Raw genomic sequence first — 26,193 nt, 5'->3', positions numbered from 1 at the left:
TCTGGAACATGAAGCTAGGTTCAGTAGCCCCTTCAGTTTAGAAGACTATTTGAAAAGTGATACTGCCATTGCAGGGGGAAGCCATTATTTTTGTTTTCTTCAATCCTGCTGCTGTTCCATACTTACAGCATTACTTACAGATAGCATTTTGAGCAAAACTAGTGAGTAGTGCTCCTGAGGAATATCAGTGGGAGAAAAAGATGGGGAAGGACAGAAACAGAAGCTGTCATATCTCAGACACTGCACTGAAGAAGAGGTTGAGTCCTACTCCAGGGCAGCAGAAAGACACACAGATTGTGTCTATACTGCTAAATAAAGGCCAAAGACCATCCTGACCTGGTGGTAAACACAGGCTGGCTGGCAATCAAGATGCTCAGGATTAATCTCTCAAGAGCTGCCTCCACAATGCATCACACTTGAGCATAAATCTGTTCCAGGAGTCACATGATACCTTTGCGTTTTTTCAGTTCAAAGAGTTTTGTGCAACTGCCCATCAGAGCAGTATCTCTGGATCATGACCTTAGAGATACATCTTGCAATACTTCCAGCTACTATCCTTTGCAGCATGAAGTGGCATCTAAAGATGAAATAGCAACTGATATTGTGTTGGAAAACTGTGGAGAATCAGAATTATTGTAATTGCATTCATAAATCTCTAGATATTATTTTGGCATTGTCCCACAGTGCAGCGTGGATGGGTGTCATATGAGAGCTCATTACGGTGGCCATAGAGAGGGCACAGAACATATCCAGCAAGTCAGAAGAGTGGCAGGTCTGATGTGCAGTTCTCAAACTGTTCTCTCCCAAGCTTTCAAAACCATTGTAAATATACCTTGCCTGACTTTGGCACTTAAATATTACTGGTTTTGCTACACATTCTGTATCTCTGTAGTACTGGGAATGTTAATTCTGAGCACTAATCTTCAAACATTTCTCTTCCATTTCAGTCCAATATCTCCAGGACAGGTGAATAGAGACAAAGCAGCCTGACACCTGGTTCTTAGGAAAATTTGCATAAAAATGTAAAGAAATGACAAGTGAGTTCTGAAGAATTAGTCTGCATTGCACATGTCAGTTAGATTTTCCAACTTAGTACATTTGGAAGAAAGTGTCTAGAGGGGAAGGGAGGGGAGGGGAGGGGAGGAGAGGGGAAGGGAAGGGAGGAGATTTTGTATCCTGCCAAGCATGCGATAGTGCATTTTTACCTTTGAAACTACTTCAAAAGAGAAATTTCTCTTCATATGCAATTAAATAAATGTGTAGTGCTGAACTATGAGAAACACGTAGACCACAGTCATTCATTCCCATTGTGAACTATCAGCAGCAGGTTGCCTGCATGCTCATTAGCTCAGTAGCTCATTAGATGAAACAGCTCTAAACATAACCACAAGCAAAAGTGTCACACTGCGCCCACACCTAAGTGAACCACTTGCGCATCATCAGGATAACTAAAAAATCTACACTAGTAAATGTGTTTTCAGAAGTATCCTTGTTTATATTTACAGAACAAAGCAGTTTATCAAGTGATGAGTTCAAAAGAGGTGTAACAAAACACAGTAACATGTATTTCTGTATCTCTGAAGATAGGAAACTGCATAAAAGATGTTATGTGCTATTTGAGGAAATCAACTGGAGCTTGTCATCTGAAATAGCTGTCATTGACTATATTTTCAGAAGTAGTAAATTCCTGCAGCTGGTTTGGAGGCTCTAGTTTTTTGTGGGTTTACTGTAGATGAAAGGCTTTCAGAATAAGCTTCATGACAAATATTAGCAGAGTTCTAAGATCCATCACTATTATGTAGTTACTGAGATTATTATTTTCAAATAAGTTTTCATAAAAACGTAGCCAATTTCATTTTTGCCAGTCAATCATAAACTTATCCAAAGACATGGAAAAGAACTTATGATTCATAAACTCCATTTTCACTTTGAATTAGCAGTTTTCAATTTTGTGTTTCAGTCCTATGCACATTTAATAATTTGCATGGGACACATACATTCCTTTTTACGCAAGTGGATAAAATGAGAGGGAAATGAGTAACACATGTTCTGGTTCATACATTAATAATAATTGCCATCACATCCAGGTACAGATGTTTGTAGGAACTATAAAAAAAAAACACCTTCAAATATTTACATAAAACAAATATTGCTCCTACAACTATTGGTTAATAATACACAAAGAGAAAAAGAAAGCTAGATGAGTCTGCTTCTCACCAAAGCCCATGACAAAATCCCAGTGTTGCAGCATCCCACTACCCTGAGCATGAGAAACAGCTTTGACAAATAAGTTATCAATCTCCTGCATCCAAAATCTCTGTTCTGAGGCTTTCTAGCTTAACTACATAACTAGTTCCAACCAGTTCAAGTGGTTTAACTCTCTGTAGTCCTTCGTCTGTTATCTTCTTTGCTGATCGCTATCACTGAACCCTCTGTTTCAGTAGCTGAGTGTGCTTACACTAGAACAGAAAATTTCAAGTATTCTACTCACATTAACTTTGTAATTTTTATAGTTGTAACAACATTTTAATATTTTTATATGATAAATTTTTCAAGTGATTGGTATTGACTGTGCTCTGTAAACAGGAAAACACAGTTTTTTGATAGCTTCCTATCTGAACCATTTTCTTGTTTGCATGTGTGTATAAGTCGACTGCCAGGAAACTTCAAGATTCTGCATGTGTTTGTTAGAATACCACTTCTGTGACAATGTAAACCACTGTTAGATAGCAGAGGAACATGGGACAGACTCAACATAACTATAGAGGACCAAGAGCTGCATATCTGTGGCAGAGACAATGTCCTGCTCTGACTCATGCTATGGTTCCTGCACTACATCCATTGATGCTCTCCTCAGCTGCATAACTAAAATCCACAGACCATGTTTTCATTTTACACAAGTGAACAATTTTAGGGAAAATAGAGTGAAGCTGAGATAAAAGTGGAAATCCAAATTTCATAAGGTTAAGAAGTTGAATTTTTGGTAAAGACTTCATATGGTTTCAAAAGTGAGCAGAAATGAAAGGTTTTGTTATTATATTTGTTATTCAGTGTAAGATTATGGTTCATGAGCTACCACTTGCGTTTGGGACATCTATTATTTCTTCAGTGAAAAGGTGTATTCATTCATTCATTCATTCATTCATTCATTCATTCATTCATTCACTCACTCATTCATTCATTCATTCATTCCAACTACTAATTACTGCAAGTGAGGTTGCCTTCGTTAAGTATACAGTGTGGCAGAAGTAGAAATTACTCCAAAAAAATGCAGTTCTGGTAAAACATTGACATTTTTTCCAATCTTATTCCATAACCCACCATGATAACTGTCCAACTCCACTTCTGAGCCATTTCAGCTCATTGAATCTGATGTACAAATGAAAGGAATAGGTGGCTGAGATCTGAGTTGCCAGGCTCCTGGCAGGATTCACAGTTCACACTGCTAAGTGGGCTTCCTTATCTCAAAAAATAAGGTTTGTGGGTTTTGTTATCTAAAATCTCAGTTCAGTGTGTTGTAAATACAATGGTTCTACTTGCTTTGTTTTTGCAAAGCAAGTTTGGGATCATGTCTACATCTTCTTTGCTGTGAGGCTTAAGGTACATACAACAGACAAAGTGAAACTGTGCAGCCAACTTGCGCTGGGTAGAGGATTGCTAGCATGGACTGACTACAACCCTGTCCATACCATGAATGCCCATAAATATGCACTTAGCAATGTCAGCACTTAAACGAAAACAGACAGAAATAGTTTATTGGCTATTGCTTTTCAAATTCTTTCAAAAGAATTCAGAATAAAATCAGCATTCCTCTTACATAGTCTAAGTCTCTAAAGAGTCAGCGCAAGACCACTTACAGTACAGGGCGTTTCTGTAAAGTGTTATACATTCAATTTCTCACCATTGTTGAGAGAATTACAAGTGATCAGTAAAACTGTCACATGTAACCCAGGAGCTGAGCAAAGAGGCTGTGAGATGAGAATAACACTATTTAGAGCAACACCTTGGTGTACACTATTCCACAGAAAAAACTATGGACAGTCTTCTAAAATAACTCCTTAAAATCAGAAATCAATTTTTAGGTACCCAAATATACAGAAAAATATTTAGAAGTAATTATCAGCTTCTAAGAGATCTATGTAAGATGCTGAAGAGCTGTGAAAATCAAGCTAAATACTAATTAACAAAATGTTTATGATGGGATTTTCCAAAGCTTTCCAGTCACAGAGTCATTCCAGTCATCTTTTCTCCTCAGTCACTTCTGTAGTTCAAAAATCTTACCTTAGAGTGGGAGCTAAACTGAAAGGTTCAATTTTGAAAAACATTGTCTATGCAATTTGAAAGCTGAGAAATTTAAATGTAACAGCTGAGGAAGGGCAAAGTTACAATTCTAATAACATTTGCAATGCAAGACCCTTGCTTGTCCCTCCAAGGGTTTCTTCACATCAAATATAAAGAAATGATGAATACTTTAGCCTGCAAAATAAGTTTTTGGTGGAAGAAGCAAATGTAAAGCACTGACAAGTAATGGAAAACTTTTGTTGATGTTATAAATATGAATAAGTCTGCACAGAGAATTATAATATTGCACCATATACATTAACATAATAATCCTGGGTGTATCTATGATTGTGGATTATGATGCTATCTTGTTTTTCAGTGGTTATAATATCAAATAGATGAACTTTCTCCTGATTTTTCTTCAAGTGTGTTTAAGTCTTTAGAGAATACTTTGGTAAATTCTACTGATAGACTTGCAGGGAAATGAAACATACAGGGAATGGGAACAATCAAGTAAGAAAATATAAATGCTTAAGTCCTGAATTACCCAAGTAAAGATCTGATCACGTTGGAAGGCTTCAGGGAGTGAGGGACGGCACTGTGTCACATGAAAGGAGGGTCTGAAAGATGCAGACACCAAGATGCTGACATCTTCTTTGGATGTGCTGACTCCTCTCTTCTTGTCAGTCATGTGGGCAGAGAGCCCAAACCATCAGACTCGCTTGGTTTTCATCACTGTCCCCTTCAGAGAAGTGCTTTGTGGGTGCTACTTTTGGCTTGACCATGAAGGGAAACAATGGGCACTGCTTCATAGTATTGATCCTAGGTAGATGTACATGGTTCCATACAGAACCTCAGAATTGTAGGAGTTGCAAGAAACCTCTAGAGATCATCTAGTTCAACCCCCCTGCCAAAGGAGACTCCTTAGAAAAAGGACTGAATTTTATCTTTTTGAGCTAAGATTGTCTGCTGAATTTTTATATTTCTTTCCAGGACTATTGCAGTGTATCATTTGGTAGTAGCCTGCTAATAGTGACCTCAAGCCACCATTATATTTTCTACTCTACTTGCACTTAGTTTCTTACTGAAACTTTTTCCTTCTTGAATCTCAGTTTGAAACATATGCGCATTTCAGAACCTGTTGTTTTTCCTCTTTGTTTATTCAGGATTCAAATGTTTGTTTCCCTCCTTATTTTTCTTTTCTCTTTCTCTTTTTTCCAACAGCTTTCTTCCCCAGCCAAGGTGATTCAGTGCAGGTTGGCACTGTTGGCACATTCTAGTTGTGAATATCAACATTTTGAGGCCAAGAGCTCCCAGTTTTATCTCACACTGAGAAACTCAGCCTGTAGTGTTTTCCATTGAAAGTGAAACCAGGGGAGGAGATATGCTTGTTTTCATGTTTTGTTTCAAACTCCACCTCAGGCCAAGGTCATTGAAAGGTTGGGCAACTTCCACAGCCTGTAAGCAATCCTTTGTTTATTGCTTTTCACCAGCTTTTCTAAACATTCACATGAAGCCTTAGCACAGGTTTGTGAATTTAACAGATTTATGATGTGTCTATGGCATTTTCCCTTCATCTGGACTTCTAAAGCAACACTTCTTCCTTTTACCCATGTGGAGTGAAATCTAAGACAAAATTTTGCCTTTTATAAAAAATTCAGTGCCCCGTTTATAAATCCAGACTACAGTATTTAATGTTAATCTGCTAATCATATAAGCACAGAATTATTAAGGTTGGACCTTTAAGATCATCTAGTTCAATCACAAATTGATAATCACCATGCCCACTAAACTATGTCCTTAATTGCTACATCTTCACTTTTAGTGGAAACCTCCAGGGACAATGACTCCATCACCTCCTTGGGCAGCCTGATTAAAAGCATTACCACTCTTTCTGAGGAGAAGCTTTTCCTAATGTCCAACCTGAACATCCCCTTGAGCAACATAAGCCTATTACCTCATCCTATCATTAGTTACTGTGAAAAGAGGCCAAAACCCAGCTCGTTACAGCATTCTTTATAATAGTTATAAGGAGTAATAACATATCCCTTGATCCTTCTCTTCTCTAGTCTAAACAATCCCAGTTCCCTCATCTGCTCCTACTAAGATTTGCTCTCCAGACACTTCCCAGCTTCACTGCCATTCTTTGGACATGCTCCACAGGACCTCAGTGTCTTTCTAGTAATCTGAAGCCCAAAGCAGAACTCAGCACTCAAGATGAGATCTTACCAGTGCCAAGTACAGAGTGACTGCATCCTCCCTGCTCCTGCTGACTACATAATTGCTGGTACAAGCCAGGACGCCATTGGTTTTCTTAGCTACTGCTGACTTGTGATCACCTGGCTGTTGACTAATAACACCAAATCCTTTTCCTCCATGCAGCTTTCCAGCCATTCTGACTTAGTCTTGTAGTGTTGCATGGAGCTGCTGTTACAAAAGCGCTGAACCAGGCTTCTTATTGAAGCTCAGAGCCCATCAGTCCAGCCTGTTCAGATCCCTCTGTAGGCCTTCCATCTCGCTGGCAATTGATAAGATCTAGCACATATCCAGCTTTCCTGCAGCTATTTTAGTGGAGAGAAATCAGCACTGTATGCAGGTAGAAGGCCATAGGAAAGACAGAGTGCAGTCTGGAGCTGTTGCAGGATCTGAGAGGAAAGAGCAAAACCACTGTGGGTTAAGGGGCTGCAAGTAGCCAGTTCTCCCTGAAGCATGTGCATCTTCCCTGTCCACAAAGTGTTTTTGCATGTTAGCTCATTATTGCCCAGCAAGCCAAACAACAAACAAAAAGCTGCTTCTTCACCTGACCTGCATTTTCAGCAAGGAAAATGCTTTGCAATACTGCAGCTGTAGTCACCTCCAAAGTTACAAGAAGGTGTAACTTCCAAAGGATATGTTCTGCATTGTACCTATGTGCAGAGCTCCCTCAGACAGCAGAAAAGAGTTCAGGTTTGTGTCATGGTCTAGTCACACTTTGACATGGAGCTTCCTACATCCCTTTGTCTTTTATTTGTGGAATGGGATCAGCATGCAGAAACTCTGTGGCTAAATATTAAGTATCAAAAACAGCCATAGCTGCAGTTATTATATGCCTAAAAAGCATATTTAGCCAAATCCAAGTCACTTTTTAATAGTTCAGATTTTTGAACTAAAAAATAAAGGAAATGCTTATAACTAATTGTGATTTGAAGCATATTTTATTTCAAATTTTCAGGAATATGGTTAATGTATTTTGCAGAATTAAAATGCATTCAACATTATTTGTCATTGAAACTGCGTGTATTTTTCCCAACACTGTGTTCAAAAATTTTTGTAGAGAAAACTTGGTTTGAGTGAACATTATGTTTGGCAATACTTCATATATTTCTTTCAGACTTAGAGAAAATAATGTAAAGGCAATCCAAGATTTCATTTCTTTAACTGTGCTTTAATTCAGGTTGGTGTAGTAAACAGATGAATTTTTTTTTCACAGCATTCCCTAAAGGCATACATAGAAACTTGAAGGCAAGCAAAGGAAGCCCAAAAGTAGGTCTGTTCTTGTTACTGTTGTTGCTGTATTTGTCAAAAATGGGGAATATAAAAACTATTCTTAGCCCTTCCCATAGCTTTAGGGGCTGGCCTCATATTTGAAAGCCTGACTGAAGTGTACACCTGTCACTACTGTTTTGCACCTCACCTAGTAATATTTTTCTTATTTTCCTTTATTCTTCTTTCAGTATCACAGGGCTCCTTTGTTAATAAATTTATTAGTTCTCTGGTAGTAAATTTAAAGCAATAATTTCAAGCATCAATACATTGAAGACAAAGGAAGTGAAAATTGAAAATTTTATGCTCTTTGCTCTTTTTTTCAGGACAATGTGGGATTGGACTAAGTATTTTTAACTGCACCGGTCATTTTATTCTAAATCTCATCAAAGTAATTTGGTGATGGAGGAAGCAAAACATCCTCCAGAGCAACTACATTCAATTTCAGAATTTAATTCTTGCCAGAACTGGTTTCTTATCTAACATATATACATAAGCTTTTTCTTCCTCTGAGGCTTCAAGTCTTTTTGTGCATGTTGATGTTGCCTTAAACAAAAACAACTCCCACATGCTCCTGCTCCTGGATGAGCAAAGTACCAAGAAAAATAATCCCGAGGCAAAAGAGAAGTTCCTCAAAGCAGGTCAGAATGAGAAATGTCAAGAAGCAACAATAAAAAAATCTAAATTTCTCATGTAAAAGTCCTCCTACACTGCTGAAGCTGGTTGGATGTTTCTACTTTTGAGCAAATCTGGTAAGAAAAGAAAAAAAAACCTGAATTATACTTCAGTAAATAATTACTACATCTAGAAAGAGTCTGCTTTATTCTCACTTCAGCTTTACCAAACTCTTTCCGAACAGCAAAAACAAAATAATAATAACCATGTGTTATAGTCTTCAGCAATCCATAAGTGTAATTTACATGTATGGTTATTTGTTGGCACATGGATTATGTATTTATTGAATTCAGAAAATTTTGTTTCAGAGCATGAATTCCCCAATTTTTTCCTGTTGATAATCATCTTAAAAAAAAAAAAAAGAAAAAAAAGAAAAAAGAAAAAACAAGCCTGTAGCAGATCTTTTAAAAGTGCTGAAGAAGTTTTACAAGCATGTTGAATTTATGCACAAGTTTAAATACTATCTTGAAAGAGGATGGGCCTAAATATGTGTCAAAAATCTGTCTTGAATTAGCACCTGTGACTCACTGAAGGGAAAAGATATTGTGCTATCCTTTTCCCCATCCCACCATCTACTTGAGCTGCAAGGCAGAGCAGGTCTGATCAGGTGTGGCAGAGGGACCAGCACTCTTGTTCTGTAATGGAATTACATAATTTATTAGCCTAGGGAACTGAAAAAAACACGTGTCCTTTGCCATAGAGAGAGCCAAGAAACCCAATAACTTCTGACAAATCTTATTAACAGGAAAAGTATGCCCTCCCAAACCCAATCTGAATTGTGATTTTACACAAAAATATCTGACTAGAACACACAAAATGAACTCTTCGCTCACAAGGATGCCTGTATCTTCTGACTGTCACTGTCTATATGACCTGTGCCCATACTGAGATGTGTCTGAAGGACTCATTTAACTTGGCATATGCACATGCTGACAGATTTCTTTGAACTGATATGTTTGAAATGGGTAGATGGTAAAATTATGACACTCAAAAAAAAAAAAAAAAAAGTAAAATTCAGAAATCTCCTCTCTTTTTTTTTTTCTGAAGCTGAAACAGAATTTAAACAGGCATTGCATCCTCAATGTAATAAAAATGGGTGAACAAGTTATATAAAAAGTGAAAATTTGTAAATGACTTGCTTGATTAGTCATAATCACTAGCTGAAAGGCAAGCAGTAGCACAGGAAGTTACAAGATCACCTGTAGCAGTCAGGGGGAACTGCATGACTGCATGCACTTACGAACCACAGGACACAGGAAAAATTCCTTCCACACTGGGATTATATGCTGGATTTTGTTTATAGCCAAAAATGTCAGAATGCTTAGGATAACTCAAAAACTCAGTGTTGAGACTCAGTGATTACTGGCACACCACTGGGAAGGACTGGTACATTCTTACTGTGACATCAAAAGTCTTACTTGTTTAAATGGTTATTACCTTAAACTGTTGTTTTTTTTTATAAAATTTAGTGTTTTCCTGATCCAACAGCTTTTCAGAGGGCCTAATACTGTTCCAACAGAATAAACAAATATATCCCTCTGCTCAAATGTTAAGCCTAGATTTAGGAAAAGTTATTTTTCTTTCTTGCTGAGACTGAACTAGGAGGTAGATGCAGAGTAAATTTGTAGCAGTGTAAATTCATAGCAAGAAAAGTTTAATTCTCCTTTCAATCTCCTTTCAGTCCTTTGAGTATTAACACTTCAGCTACTCTAAAATACGGACTCTCACAAATTTGATTTCCTATTTCCAGTACATTAGAGAAAGACACCAAAGTGAGACTGATGGATTCAAATACTTCTTAGAAATCAAATGCTTTTTTGAAGCAGAGACTGAGAAGTAAAACAAAATGTACTTTTGCTTCTGTTTTTTTTGTTTTGTTTTGTTTTTTTGTTTTTATACTAGATTTATTTTTTTTTCTTTTCATTGTGGTCCCTTGTTTCCCCACCCAGACAAAATGCAGCTATGACAACATGGAAATCCCCTCAGCAGCACAGCTCTGCTAATAAGATTGTCTGAGGTTCAGCTAAAATATTATTTCTGAAAAGTCTTTTTCTTTTAGTTTGCTTCAGCTGAAACAGGAAAAAAGAAAAAAAATGATCGAAGTGATAGCCCACTCAATTATAAACAAGACAAATTTAAAGTGAAAAGGTGTCATTTCTGGACAGCAATCAATTTGCCCAGGGAAGCCCTCCTTTATTGATATTTCTAGTTGAAAACGCATTCGAAATAAGCTTGGGACCACTGAAGGGGCATATTTCTTGAGGTGAAACAGCAGGAATGAAGAAGTTCCCCAAATAACTCTGTAGACCCCTCTTGAGTGGGCCTGGTTAGGCCAAGAAGACTCCATTTCCAGTGGCTCCATGTCCCTTCTTCTAGCTCTGGTTCTGCTTTGTACAAGAAGTAGCTGCAGCCTGGCAGATCCCTCCTGTGCCGGTGAGTGGGATGGATCATGGACATCTAAGTAGTAGATGTTTACCTCCTCATCACCTTGGATTCTTTTTATGTTCAGTGGAGAGAACTTAATGTGTTTAGAGGATTTAATTTTGTCTTTTGAATGCCTCATCAAAAGAGGCCATTTCTTCCCATTAAAACGAAACTAGAGAGCCCATGCCTAGGGTAGGGAGCTACACCGGAGGATAGGCCTTAACACCCAGCTGAAAGGCACACTGGTCTAGACATGAGAGTTGAATTTTCGCCGTTTTGGTGAGTAGTTTAAATTCTTTGAAAATGAAATGCAAAAACCACTGTGGGTTGTATGTTGCACTTTTTATTGTATTATGACTTTTCAGTTTGCTTGGGCATTGTTACCAATTTAGCCCTCAGTTTCCTTCATGTCTACAGTATGAAGGGGTTTTTTGGTGCAGCCAGTGCTGAGCTGGAGCTTGCTCTCTTCTTTCAGGTCTTCTGCTCATTTCTAGCTAGTCACATCAATCAACTAAATACTGTATGCAGTACATACCAGAGTATGTTGGTGTATACATGCAGAGAAAGTGAGCAAAGAAAATATCTGACCCCAACTCCGTCTCCTTTTTTTCTGCCTTTGCTATGTCAAAAGCCTAAAAAAATTGTGATATGCCACTTTTGTTCTCAGAACAGGATTTTACAGAATTAAACCTGTAAATCACAACTTTTTTTGTCCAACATTGCCTTATTCGGGCCTTAGAATCATAGAATCATAGAATCCTTAGGGGTGGAAGGGACCTTTAAAAATCATCTAGTTCAGCTCCTTTGCAATGGATAGGGACATGCACTGCTAGATCAGGTTTCCCAGGGCCTGATTCAGACTTACTTTGAAAGTCTCCAGGGACAGGACATCAAACACATCTTTGGGCAACAGTGCCTTACTACCCTCACTGTAGAAGTCTTTTTCTTTATATCCAACCTAAGTCTAGTCTCTTTTAGCTTGAAGCCATTTCCCCATGTTCTATCACCTGAAGAGTCTGGCCCCTTCCTTTCTGTAGCTTCCCTTTAGACACTGAAAGGCTGCTGTCAGGTCACCTTGCAGCCTTCTCTTCTCCAGGATGAACAGCCTCAACTCTCTCAGCCTGTCTTTGTAGGAGGGGTGTTCCACCCATGGAACAATCCTGTCGCCCTCCTCTGGATGCACTCTCAACAGGTCTGTGCCCCTCCTGTACTGAGGACTCCACATCTGGATGCAGTACTGCAGGTGATGCCTCACCAGCCCAGAGTAGAGGAGCAGGATCACCTCACCAATACTTGATGAATATAAACCAGTAATTATAATTAATATTTCATAGATAGAAGATTTTTCTCTCTTGGACCTGTGTATCTCCTTTGAGAGGAAAGCAGCTGTGTGGTCTGAACCATCTTCTCAGGAAAATCAGCAGCAAAAGTCCCACTAGCTTGAATAAGAGCATGGTCCAAGGGGCTTGCTCTTGACCCACTGGATTTCATCAGTGTGTTCAATGGGACTGATCCAGAAGGTCCTTAATTTTGAAGTGGGAAATGTGTTTCAAAGTAAAAGCTCTGCAACTATCTTCTCTCTGGTTTCCTGCTCTCTGCCACTAGTCATCCTTGCCAGCATGTTTACATTTCCCTTGCCTGCGGTCTCTTTATCAAGCAATGGGTTTGTTCTGCATCTCGTATAAAGTCAGTGAGTGAGGATTTCACATACACACGTCCTGCACACATGCAGTGTGCTCAGAATGACACGGATGGGTATGGTATTGAGCATTTTCACGTTGTTTCTTCATACCACTTTTGGGGAAAGTGGTTGCACCTCAGCAGATGGTGATGGTGAGTCATTTCATGTTCATATTTGCAGTCTTGTATGATCTTGACAACCTGAACTAAGAGCACAAAAATGCAATTGCTGGGTTGAATATGTTAATGTTTTAGCCTCCATTTCTTTCTTTTGGTGCCAGTACCAGAGGTGTATGCAGAGCTGAAGGATTATCTGTTTCATTCCCAATTTTTTTGTCCTTGTAATATCCAAACATGTATGAAATGAAGGAGATGATAGCTGTGTGTAGAGAGCAATCAAGATCAGACCTGTTAATTCTTTCTTGTTGCTTCTAGTATTTATGTGAGGAGTTGCACCTATGAGTTGTGTGTTTCTTTACTCTTCTGCAGGCTAGGATCATTCTGAGCTGCCATCAGAGAAGGCTAAGGTTCTGGCTTCTCTTTCTCTTGGCACTTTCCTCCACAGAAAATGTCTTAATGCTCCTCAAGTGTGGCCTAACCTGCTCCCTTTCAAAATAAAAACTTTCTTTTTTTCTTTTAAACAGTTGTGGAAGTTATATCTGGGGATAGTTCCATTCTTTGTCAATGCAGCATCTGAGACCAGGGGCTTCTCACAGTCCATCATTAAGAATATTAATCACTTACATGAAAAAGAATTATAAACTAACTCAACAATTTAAATTCAGGCTTATTGCGGATTTCATTATCTTATTTGGACAAGTTTGGAAGCATCAAAATCAAAAAATAAAACATTAAAAATCAATGATAAAATACACTGTCTTTTAGTCTGCAATCCCTTTTCTCAAAAGGAATCTCAAAAACTGCACGTACAGATTCTGTAACAGATCTTTTAAATGCTTAATTGTCTAATAGTAACAAACAACAGTGAGAGAGATTATTGCATTTTTCTGAAGGACATGGACAGTCACTCAGTGCTAGCTTTGGGTTGACATAATATCATAATGTGGGAGCAAAAGAATGTTCTGGTTATTATGAAGGTTGTATATCTGTACTATATTCTCTCACAGATTTAATGACAAGGAAACTCTTGCCTGGTTTGCATGTATTATATAGCATTAATATGTGTATGTATGTATATGTACATATATTCTTATATAGACATAGGGTATGCATGGTATTTTTTTTTTTTTTTTTTTGAGTTAGTGGAAAACAGAAAAGAGCTCAGAATTGCAGGTTTTCAAACTTCTTTGTTTCTGTTCTGTTTACATTTTATTTATACAATCTGCATCTTCTTATTTAGAATCTTGTATTCTGTATTGAATATTCTTATTCAGATTTTACAAGGCAGTACAGTGGTGAGTGGTCAATGCCAATGATTTATAGCTGTTGTCACTGACATGCTAAGGACTTCCCAGCAGCAGAGAGGAGAAGACCTTCCCTGGTTTTATCACTAGCTTCCAGTAAACCATAACAAATATTTTGCTCAGAATTAAAGAGAAAGATGCTCAGAAATTCCACACAGAGCAATCACCAGCTTTTATGATTTCTTTATGAAACTGAAGAAACGGCACTTGCCTTCATCTCCTCCTCTTTGATGAGTGGCAGGCTGTCTTGTCAGAAGTGCTTCTTCACCTCTGTTTCTGACATGGAAGAGCAACCACAGGCAAACTACACTGGGACAGACAAGAACCTGCAGGTGGGCACAGGCAGGTAGAGTAATCAGGATGGTCGGCATCAGTGGCCTTCTTCAGATTTGGACAGTGCAACCCACATCAAAACTATTGGTACAAAAACAAGTCCTCCCTGAATCAAATCAGCCCTAAGTCTAGGTGATGGGCTGTCTGCTGCCATCAGTGCTAGGGCTCTCTTCAGGGAGATGGTCACTTTGCTGACTTTGCAAACTCAGTCACTGAACCTGCAGCATTTATCAGTGCCTTCAATTTTACACATTGTGGTTAGTCCTAGTGGCTTCAAAGCATAAAGCTGACACACAAGAGTAGCCCCTGCTAGCAGTCTTGGTAAAGGCTTGCAAGACTACTGCTGTGATTTGCACCTCTCTGCTGGATGTTAGCCAAACCCAAAGGGTGACCATTTCTGCTAAGAGCAGTTTTTCTCACAGTGGAATAATTCCATCTCAAGCCCTGTCTTGATTTCAGCATTGCCAGGTTCAGGTATCAGTTTGGTCTGGGCTTCACAAAGAGAAAAAACTACAATATTGTAAATTTTTAATTATGTAGTTAAGTCCTCTGCAATGTGATTTGTGTTGGAGTTACTGAAACTGTTTATGTAGTGGACAAATGAGCATGCTGTGTTTCTGAGGGTTAGGGAAGAGCTATAACTGAGGCGATGCACATATATACATCACGTCGAAAAGAATTACTCAGTCCTTGGAAAAAAAAAAAACATAGGAAAAGCATTTCAAATTTCATACTTCATTCATAATCTTTAATCCTGATATATTCTATGATTAGGACATTATTTCAATGAATAAGGAAGCACATTATCAATTATGTGAAAGTTCAGTGTGAAAAAGGTTTGGTAAGTTTTCCTTCTGCTCAGCACCAAAGACTCTCTGTGCAGTTTAAACATTACATGACAGTTGGAACTGCGTAATTTACAGTGAGACTGACAAAGATAGACTTGAAATTTTTGTCAGTTTTCAGCAAAACTGCAGCAGATAGCTGAAAAAAATATTCTGATCTGCTACTTTTTAAAATATTTCTCCATTTTGTGTGTTTGTATGAAGTATGATATATATGATCTTTATATGAAAAAAATACACAGCAGTGTATTTCTATTATATTAAGATAAGATCTGTCATTCTACTTCATAAATTTCAGTGTTATCTTGAGGTAGCTGTGAATATAAATAAGCTAGTCTGCTGGGTTTGTGTAGATGAAATTTTAAACGAGTGTGTGAGTTTGAGTGTATCCATCTAAAAAGTGTTTAGTTTTGGTTGGTTTTTTTTTTCACTTTTTATATAGATTCATTTCAGCTCAATTTTTGTCCCTTTAATTTTCAATATAGATATGCATATATACGTATGTGTGTGTGTCCACACTCTTACCCTCAAATATATAATTATATGTAATATACATTTTTGTAGCTACTTGTCTGCCCAGACATCTCAGAGCTCTGTCTGTCAAGTCTTTCTGTGCATGAAATTGCTGCAGGGCTTGTTCTGGAGATGCACAAACTTCTGTGTGTCTCTTAAATGTGGTAGTCAGACAAAGTGGCACTCTACCTTCACTGTCTAAGCTGCACAGTAATTCCCCATGAGATGGGTGACACTTGACTTGCAGTTAAAAAGGAAGATCTAGAACAGCTTCTTAGCACCACCTGCTTTCAGTGGCAAACAGCCACACTTAGCTCAGGGGATAGATAAGAGAAGCATCAGATGCTCTTGTCCCTCCTGCTCACCAACACAGGTGGTGACAACATCCACTTCTCCCCAGGAGGATTGGCTGGGAATTATGGGCATCACTAGTTGGACTAGGAAACGTGGTGCCCAAGTGGCTGCTCACCCTTCAGTGATCTGAGTCCACCTGGGCAACAGCAGAGATGACTCATGTTCTCTCTGGGAGAGATTTTCCATTGGAAATGTTTCCATGGACATTTCCTCACACTGTAACTGCCAGTATATGAATCACTAATATCCCTGGAACAGCCCAGGTCTTCTTCACACAGAAGATATCCAGAATGGAATGGGCACATTGGAGGAGTGGGAAGGAGAGGACCAAGAAGAGAACTGGGAATAGTCCCTGGACATGGGAATAAGTTTGAATATCGTCATGGGTAAGCTAACCCCCTGGTGAAAGAAGATAGAGACAATCCTGCCTTGAGGATCCACTCAAGGGCTTGTGATAACTCCTTCGTTGTCTGCTTGGTTACAGTGTGTGACATTTCATGAAATCAGGTTAAACTGGCAAGGTCTTCCATAGAGAAGTCCTCTCAGAAACATCAGCTTTTGTTTCCCTGACATCATATGTGCCAAGTGTAGGACACAAGACGTATGCTCTTAGTCAAATCATGATTCTTTTATGAGTCATCAAAGCAAATTTGCAGGAAGACACATGTTCTGGCAGAATGTCTGAGCTTTCCCTCCTCAGTCCAAATCTGTGACATTTTAGAAGAAAATACAGTATAGTCAAAATATGCTGTGGTGCTTCACTGCTTCATGACACCACCATACTTTTGTTTTCGTAAGAACTCCCACAATATTCCCCAGGATTTTCAAGAACCTGGGGACTGAGCATGAGTAGTGCAGGGCCAGGAGGTGGCTGCTGGGGGCTGCTGATATGTCTGGTGCAGGCATAGTGCTGGCAATTGTGTGCCCTCTTTGCTGTGGAGCTTTTGTTTCAGTGCTAAGGGTTTTTGATACTCTTTCATGTTGTCTTGCACTGAAATTCCAATACAAATAGCTTCTATTAAACTAGCCTGTGCTTATAAGCAGGTACTAGCCTTGAACATCAGCCCCAGAGGCTGTAGAGTATGTATTACCCAGTGCATGTTTCTGGGCTGTTTATTTTTGGAAGTGCTTTGGTCCTTGACATGACTGTCTGCTTTACAACAGTCATTGTGAATATGTATTACTCCCCTCTGTGTGTGTAAGGACAGCAGCATTTTGTGATTCCTAACAAAAACCTGTTTGAGAAAGTTCTGAGATGATTTTCAAGTGGATAAAGTCCTTCTTTTTCTTGATATGAGCATCATCCATAACTTCTACAGTGACAATTCCCCCATTCCTGGCTCACACTTTAAAGGAATTATGTTGCAGAGTGGACAATATATTTCCTCTGTTTTCATCTGAAGACAGGATTATTCCACAGAGGTTTCAGGGACAGCATTAGTATCCCTCTTTGCACATGAGTAACAGAATAGTGCAGACATAGGTTAGACTAAACTGTGATGAAATGTTGTTTGATAGTACTGGTGATGCCATATGTTCCTCAGTGCGTGTCAAGTGTGTGAGCTTCATTGGCATGCACAGAGAGCAATCATGGAAGGTGCAAGTGTCTTTTAATTTAATTTTGAGCAATTTTTCTTTGCTTCTTACAAAACAGATGGGCTGATCCTCTTCCTTTCAAGCAACCACATAAAGAAGCAACCTTCTTTACAATGAAGCTGCAAATTGAATACTCACTCTGGTTTGCTTCAGTAACACCCCATTAATCTCTCTCTAGGGACCTTTGGAGACGATGAGCCTGATGCTTTTGACATTGACTGCTTTAGCCAGCTGGAATTTAAGGATTCCTATAGCAGCCTGACCTGCAATTATACAGAGATGTCACCTCACAACACTAACTATACCCTGGCTGTGTGGTAAGTGCTCTCAGTTTGCCCTTTGATAAACTTCTGGGAAGTTTAAGTGCTAGTGAGTCACACTGCTGAATGTTGGGAATGAGGATCAGAAAAGTTGAGCTGAATTCTGTTTGAGTGCTTTACCAAATCTGAATACTATATTTAGTAAATAACTTACTCAAACAGAGTCTAACCCCAGTAAGAAAAAAAATAGACAGGAAGGACCTGTAAAGAACATTACAATATCTCCAATACTCCTAATTTTGCACCTTTTGCTCTGAAACATTAGTTATTTCTGGTGAAGCTAATCATAAACTGAAAGTATTTTACCTTTATGTTAAATGATACTAAAAAAATAAAAAATAAAAAGAGAATTCTGGTTTTCAACTTATATATATAAGTGGAAATAACATTATCTAGGTCAAGACAAAAATTGAACAACTGTATTTTCTCACACTGACATGCAAAACAACCATAATGGAATGAGTATACAAAAACTGGACAGTTACCAAACACATCAGTTATTTCCCCTTGTAGTTGAGGCCATGAAGCTCTTCCACCTTATTTTTCAACTGATACATACAGATGAAGAAGTTCAGATTTTGTTTATGTATCATACTTCTGCTTTCTCTTTGTCTGATTCTCCTGAAACTAACAGTACTATGGCTGCAAGCAAAAGAAGTGGATTTTTTTTTCACCTTACTGTTCTAATCATTACTTTTTTCCCCCCATCTAGTTCTTTAGAACTTTTCTGTTGTCATGCATTTTACTCTGGATTTTGGCTGAAGTTTTATGGCAGTCTGCAAACAAAGGAGGCGTGCAAATCACACAGATGGAAGAATAAACAGACATGTATTCACTTCTGGAACAATACCATGAGACCCTCTTGGCCTGGCCAACCACTGACTCTGTATTTAATGCGAATTTGGTCAACAGGAAATTCCTCATTACTTTCAGAGAGTATCCACACATCTCTCTTAATATTTAAAAAAGGCAGCAATGAGATTATTTTTAAAGATACATTGACACATACATCTCCAGTATAATAATTATTCTTTTGAACTGTTCTTTTTCTTGGAAAACTCCAGAACTCTTACTGTGACTTATATCACTTGACTGTTACACTCAAGTACCATGAGGAAAAGCACTATCAATCTTTAAACCTCTTTAGTTGCATGATATTTTTTCTTACTTAATATGGTGTCTCACTTCATTTAATTTGAAATTAGCACCAAGGGTTTGTCATTTACAATTTTATAGTAAGGCTGAGAAGAAACTAATGTTGTATTGTTTTGGCCAACAGTTCCAAGGAAGACTGCAGTCATCTGTGTTTCAATATGGAGAAACAGGAAGATGTTTATTTTTTACAATTCACTGATATACTCTCAAATAAAGACATTTGCATGGAATATGAGATTAAGAGAAGGGTCTGCAGGAGTCTGATTGTAACTGACATCGGTAAGACACTGAACATTTTGGATATTATTAATGTAAGGATATTTGTGGAAGGAAATAAGATTGTCCACAGCAAAACTTAAAAGGTTGATCTAGATTGCATAGGAGCAATATAAAATTATGACCAGGAAAGGGTGAGGTCTGGATTTGGGTGCTGATAGAGTGTGATTCTTCAAAGCCTAACATGATTTTTACCCATTCAAAACATGAATCAGAATTCTGGCTTTTAGAAGCCCAGACCTGGATCTAGATTAAGTTATGCAGTTGGTCAAACCAGCTAATCCTGGGCTTGGATGAATTACTAAGCAAGAACATTTTGTATCTCCTGAACTAGGACTTTTACTAGTACAGGGCTTACCAGTTCAATTCAGGGCTTACCAGTTCAATTCTATTATAAGCTCAGCAGCACGCAGGAGTCCCACACAGTGACCACAGAGTTGAAAGGTCTCATTTTTTCGTGTTTTGCATTCTGATGGGGCCTGTAGTGCCTGTGGTGCTGAAAAGGCACTAAGAGCCCAAGAGTGATCACATCAAAGCCACAGTGGGGACCTGTCTAAGCTCAGGAACTGCTGTCCAAGAATAAATATGACACGTCACACTCTTAGGCTGTGGTTGTCACAGCCCTGCTTCAGCTGGTCAACATAAAGTTTCTTTTGTGACCAGAGTGTAATGATGAAATGGCCTAAGCATGAACCTCACCCAGCTAAGGGCAACCCTTGCTCTAAACCCATAGTTATCCTATATGGGTTTTAACTTGAAAACGACTGTTATATCTTGGTTTGTTATTATTTGCAGTCAAGCCTGAGGTACCATTTGACATAAACATAACGTACCAAAAGGAGGCAAATGAATATCTTATTCATTATAGTACACCACACTCACGGAAGAAATATTTAAAGGACAAACTGATACACCAAATAGCCTTCCGGCAGGAAGAAAGCACTTGGAAGGTAATTATATATTGCAAAGCTTACCTAATTTCTGAAATTAAATGTTGTCATGCAAATATCAGTATAATGCAAAAATTCTCAGGTCCCCCTTTCTCAGTTTTCCCACTGACAGCTTGGAAAGGAGCAATATTTAGCATTTGGAAATTCAGTTAGTCAAAGCAATTCATGAATGACAGTGTTCTTGTCTGTTAGGTACTTCTCTGGACTACAGAGGTTTCATTCATTTGTACTTGGGCTTTGCCATGGAAACAGAAGACATAATATCATGAAGAAACAGAGTCATCTTAACTGTAATAGTAATGAAGTTTGCTTTGGTGGTTCTGCTCTTGTCTTCTATGCCTAAAAGAAAGTAATCATGTTTGGTTTTTTTTATGTGTTTAGACCATAGAATCACCATATCTTCAGGTAAAGTTACTGGGAAAAAACCTCGAAACAGATGCATTGTATGAGGTGAAAGTACGTTCTCAACCCAATGGAGACTATTTTAAGGGCACGTGGAGCGAGTGGAGCACCTTGAAGAGCTTCAGAACCACAGGAGAGCACTCCACAGAGAGCTGTATGGATAAAAACCACTTTGGTCCAAGGGAGATAAGGGTTCTCAGGCCACAGACTAGTTTGCCCTGGCAGCAGCAGCAATGAAAGCATGGGGAGGGATAAAATTAGTGGCCCTAGCAGTTCTAGCCTTTGGCAGCACCTAGACATGGTGTGGGCTGGAAATTGCATCAATGCTGCCATAAGGGCACAGCAAGTAGCAGCAGAACACATGGTGCTTCAGTGCAGCTGGGAACTGCCTGAAGCTCAGCTAAGGCTAGAGCAATGGCCACCCAACATCTCCCCAGCTTCATGGAATTAGGCAAATGTACCGTTGCTCCAGATCAGTGATAAGAAGGTGCAGTGCTGGACATTCATCCTTAATGGATCGTCTGATGTGGCATTGCAGTTAGAGTCTCTAACAGTGAGGCATTATAATATGCACTGACAGATGTTCTGTGTTTGCCTTTAGACAGCAGTATGTTCATGATTATACTCTCCATCCCAGGATTCATTCTGTCGGTTGTTGTGATTGTCCTGATCCTAACATTTTGGGAAAGCAGGTAAGGTAATCTAGATCTCTTCATATGAGAGAGTTGCAAGCTATTCCTGTTCTGACAGTTCTATTGCTTTCCCTGTTGTACCTGTGAACTATTCTCTTTCTATTTCTGAGCCTCAGTATCATGCCAAAGGCAAAGAATAGAAGAGAGCAATGCAAGAAGCAGTGCTGGCAAGCAGTAGATTGGCTATTCTACCTGTACTGCTTCAATTGGACTTTAGTCCTGGTCTTGAACCACTGAGACCCTTGGGGACCTGAAGCCACCATGAAACATTTACATAGTGTCTCACTGGAGGTACATTTGACTCAAGTGCTGCAAGCAAGACTTAGAAAAGAAAGCAAACTGTGGGTTTTAGTAAAGTCCTGAGAGGTTTGAAAACTTTATACTGGGGAGATTGCCTCTTCTTCTCTCACAGTCTGAGTCAGCAGGATGCTGCTTCTGGAAGCGGTGGGGCACTGCTCTCTGCAGGGCTTGATGGCTGTCAGCTATAAACCCAGTTGGGTCCATATTACCTGTGTTGCAAAACTTGGCTCTGTCAGCACAGATGCAGACCTGAAGATATGTTAGCTGCACAGGCAGTCCTTAGCCTGTGCTGGTTTTTTTTATATATATAGGCTACCAACAGTAGATAGATACCTGTTAGTAGATAAATTTAAGAAAATAAACACATGCATGAATAATCTGATAAGACTGGAATCTGAAGTGAAAAACTCTCAAATTCAACACCGGAAATCAGCACCCTGCAAGGTGAAGGCACAGGCCTGCATGGTGAAATTCAGCCCTTGCTCATGGCAGCTCAGGGGATCTTCACAGATGTCTGCATAGAGCCACTCTATGGGAAGAATATTTGAGCTGTGCTAACTCCTGATTTACACATGGAGATTGCCTTCCAGTATGCTCAGGTGTCATCAGTCAATGCATGTCAAGAATACTTTTAACAATTAGACATTTTAGATACCTGAATTGTCTGCATACTCCCTGGTGCTGTTTAATTTACAAGCATGGATGTAGCTTGAGAATTCTAGCTCTTGCTCTTCAGTGTTACTGGTCACCTGTAGTTCTCCTGCTTTGCTGGAAGTTCTGCATGTATAAAACTGCCGAAAAAAAAAAAGCAGAGGTTTAGACATTTTAGTATTTATTTAATTATCATCATTATTTTAAAAATGTTTATTTATGTATATATTTTTATATGTATTTAATTTTATATGTTTGAATATATGCTCATGTACACAAATGCCAGTATGAACAAAAATACAGATTTCTGTGTATCTCTGATATTATACCATTTCTGATATAATGCTGATATATGTTTCCACACTTATACCACCGCAATCTTGAATTTCAGGCAGGCTGTGTTGCCTGGTCTATCATGGCTAAGCGTTTGCACAGCAGCACAGCATGAGAACTTTGCGAGAAGTATGGGACAAGGCTACACTTCAGATACTTGAGGCACAGAAAAATGACTGCATGTTAGGAAAACATGCAATACTTTGACTAATGTAAATATGCAGAGGCAAATTTCTTCAAACTTGCACTTTAACCACAGCCTCTTCTTTCATTACAGAAAGTGGTTTCACCATGAAAAACATAGTTAATGCAGCTAAATGCAAATGAGATCTTTGCCAGAACCATTTTCTGTTTTCCCAGTACTTGATGAAATGTCTTACTTTAACTGAGACAGTTTGTGCACTCAAAAGAATAGTTACTTTTAGGTGCCCTTTACATCACCTCTTCTACTGTCTTCACTTTTTTTCTGGAACTTTTCAGTCATAATTCTGGGTAATGCAAGCCAGTCCTAAGGCTTTGTGAGAGTACAAATAACACAATATGAACGTCTGATACCTCAATGCATCTTATTTTTGCTGCCGTTGAACTCCATTATGTCTACTGTTGCTCTTTCAGGATCAAGCCTGTTGTGTGGCCAAACCTTCCTGATCACAAAATAACTCTGGAGCGACTGTGTAAGAAGCCAAAAAATGTATGTTTTTCTACTGTCTTTTTCACTTGATTATAGACTATTTGGAACAGAATTGATACTCATGACAGAAGGCATATGCCTTTACTGCACAAACCAATCCATCTTTCAGAAATGACTTCTACATTCCACTCAAGAGAGCTAATATTTGCACAAGCAGATGTCAGTGAAAAGTGTAGATATAACAGACATTCCAACTAGTGACTGAGTTTTGGATTATGTAAAATAACTATAGACAGCTAGAGAGCTTGATATATGAAGAAAGGTTGAAGCAATTGGGTTTGTTTGCAGGAAAGAGAATGCTGGAGTGCTAATCACAGCCTACTGATAACTAAACGGTAGGAAGCGGTGAGATGCTCTCTTCGCGATGCTTGATGACAGGACAAGAAGTAACAGGCCAGCACTGCTTCAGGGAAAACTAATCTGGACAAAAAGTATCCTTAGCTATGAGAGCAATTAAATATAGTGTAGATTGCCCAGAGAAGAGGCTGAATATCCCTTGCTGGAAATGTTTGAGTCTTGGCTTGAAAGGGACCTGAGGAACCCAGTTTAAGGTCCTCTTCATGCAGAAGGTTGGACCAGGTAAATTCCTGCAGTCCTCTCCAACATTTTTGTGCTTTTGTGAAACTGTGGTCATGGAGCTAGGTGGGAGTCCCTCTGCTAACTTCAGACATTCCTGTTGATATCCATATGCCCTTAAATGGACACAAGAATTGCTCATAGACCATAGAGCACATGAACCTGTATTTTCCAGATAAAAACCTGATGGGTAAATGATATAATTTGTAACAGGGAGGATTAATTGGTTGCCTATTATGTCTAGGTTTCGTTTGTTTGTTTGTTTGTTTGTTTGTTTTCACTAAGGAACTCATCTGCTCTGTCCTGTAACACTCCAGCTGGTGATTTACTAGCAAGTTCTTAATTTTCAGACTTTTCCATCCCTAGTGCTCCTTAGTGCAGGGATTCCTAATGTATTTCAAGAAATGGTAACAACATTTACTTTGTCACACTGCAAAATTAGGAAGATAAAACTGAAAGGAGCAACCAGGATCAGCAACTTCATTCCTATAAAACAGCTGATGTGCAGCAGCTAAGTGACTCCAAAAAGTCTCTGAAGCACAACATTGGGCAGAGCAGTCCAGTGATGCTACCTGCAGGAGATGACAAAATAAAGTCAGATTAGCAAACAAAAAGTTTTCAAACAGTGTGATAGTTAATTCTTTGCTAACCTACCCTTTAGTCTGTTCGGGGCTACATTCAGAGTTAAAGAAATAACAACTTCCTAAAATCAGAAGAATGTTTGAAGCATCTTTTGTGTTATACAGATGGGCACTGTTAACTGACCGTGCTGTTCCTTTTGCCATGCAGAATTTTGATACAAGTTTTAACCCAGAGAGTTTTGGTTATGTTTTTATCCATGAAGTGGATGGCATTCAAGCAAAAAGTGAACAGGAAAATTTTCTACAGCCACCACCTACTTCGGAGTTGGATGTTCCACCAAAGTTTAGGAGTGAATCAGACCTGAAGCAAAGCCCTGCATGGACTAACAAAAGCAGCCTGAACCTGTCTGTGAATTATGGAGGAATCTGGTCTGCAGAGGCTCTTCATGGTCTCCTTGGTAGCAGCCAGTCTGCAGACACTACTGACGTCTGCAGCTCCGGCATATATGAGGTGTGCCACAGCAGTGGGGTGCCTCTGAGTGATAATGGCTTTCACCCTCCTTCTGCTCCTCTCTTGGATCCTCCAGGCCAACCCGGACCAGAGTCCCAGAATGGCAGCATGGTGCCACCTAGCAGTGAATTGAAGTCACCAAGCAATGAAGAAGCCTATGTCACCATGTCTAGCTTTTACAAAAATCAGTAAGCCTTACAGATAACATGAAACACTGCCTTTTCCAAGCAGGATACTGGAGATTTCTATTTTGTTCTTCTGTTCTCTGTCTCATCTTGTTCCCACCTCCACATCCCGCTCACAGTCTAGTGCTGTTCAGAGAAGTGGGGGTTCTCCTGTCTTTCACTGTTGGGTGGCCTAACTTCTGCTCTCTATGTCCCAGAAGCAATCTCCACTGCAGCAGAAATGAAATTTTATTTTATCTGACTTTAATCTTCAGATCTGATTAATCAAGAGCAATGATGCTGCACTCCTAACCAAGGATAACAGCATGTCTAAGTAAAACCTTCTGTTAAGCAATTATTAATGCCTAAACAAGAAAAATGGAAGCAAGCTCAAGTGAAACTCAGTTTGATCTTTCTCACGTTAGACCAAGAGTAACTCCTCTGCAGTTGGTGGAAGTACACAAGCTTATAAAACTTATGGACAGTAAATGACAATAAATGAGAGTTGCTATCAAGCATTATTCACCCGGGGATTCAGAAGCTTGGTTGCTGCAAAGGTGGTTGACTGAGCCCCCAGGAAAGAAGCACATGGGATCACTTGTGGAAGATGTCTTCTCAGGCTGATCTTTTTGAGAGATGAAAACAATTCAAAACCTGACATGCCACTGTGTTTTGCTAAAATTCAGGATCCATACGTATTTCTGCTAGTCATGTATTAAAGACCTCCAATATCGCATGTCATGTATTTGCAAATTTTAGCTAAGAAAACAAAACAAAATCAATGAAAAACAAAGTCCTAGTTCTTCTTGTAACTGAACTGGGGTTATAAAATGCATGTTGCTTTCTTTTTCTGCAGCTCTTTTGTGCCTTAGTGCAGCACACAAGTATTTACCAGGTCAGAAGGGATGTGCAGGCAATGTTTGTTCACTAGAATTATCACCAAT

General features: G+C 39.0%; 1 protein-coding gene across 2 annotated transcripts; it reads left to right on the top strand.

The window, feature by feature from the left end:
* The first annotated feature begins 12,617 nt into the window (after positions 1-12,617).
* Positions 12,618-25,920, top strand: IL7R (interleukin 7 receptor). 2 transcript variants are annotated; one of them, XM_065739964.1, is made up of 8 exons: positions 12,618-12,735; positions 17,826-17,964; positions 19,247-19,401; positions 20,194-20,348; positions 20,730-20,904; positions 21,352-21,442; positions 23,342-23,417; positions 24,783-25,920. In XM_065739964.1, the coding sequence occupies exons 1-8, from the start codon at positions 12,645-12,647 to the stop codon at positions 25,275-25,277; spliced, it is 1,377 nt and encodes a 458-aa protein (XP_065596036.1). In that variant the 5' UTR covers positions 12,618-12,644; the 3' UTR covers positions 25,278-25,920. The 2 variants fall into 2 exon arrangements, with proteins under 2 accessions (XP_065596036.1, XP_065596037.1); XM_065739965.1 differs by lacking the exon at positions 12,618-12,735 and adding an exon at positions 16,335-16,437.
* The last annotated feature ends 273 nt before the right edge of the window (positions 25,921-26,193 follow it).

This window comes from Cyrtonyx montezumae, unplaced genomic scaffold (genome assembly GCF_038088225.1).
Source record: "Cyrtonyx montezumae isolate F1298 unplaced genomic scaffold, pur_monq_1.0 scaffold_25, whole genome shotgun sequence".
Lineage (NCBI taxonomy): Eukaryota > Metazoa > Chordata > Aves > Galliformes > Odontophoridae > Cyrtonyx > Cyrtonyx montezumae.
Note: the sequence above shows the minus strand (reverse complement) of the source record. Positions and strands in the feature narration are given on the sequence as shown.

Bases quoted from the DNA above. Each gene is read 5' to 3' on its own strand.
- IL7R (XM_065739964.1), top strand. From the start codon at position 12,645: ATGACACGGATGGGTATGGTATTGAGCATTTTCACGTTGTTTCTTCAT. The intron at 17,965-19,246 runs GTAAGTGCTCTC...TTTGGCCAACAG, and splicing joins AACTATACCCTGGCTGTGTG to TTCCAAGGAAGACTGCAGTC. The intron at 19,402-20,193 runs GTAAGACACTGA...TATTATTTGCAG, and splicing joins TCTGATTGTAACTGACATCG to TCAAGCCTGAGGTACCATTT.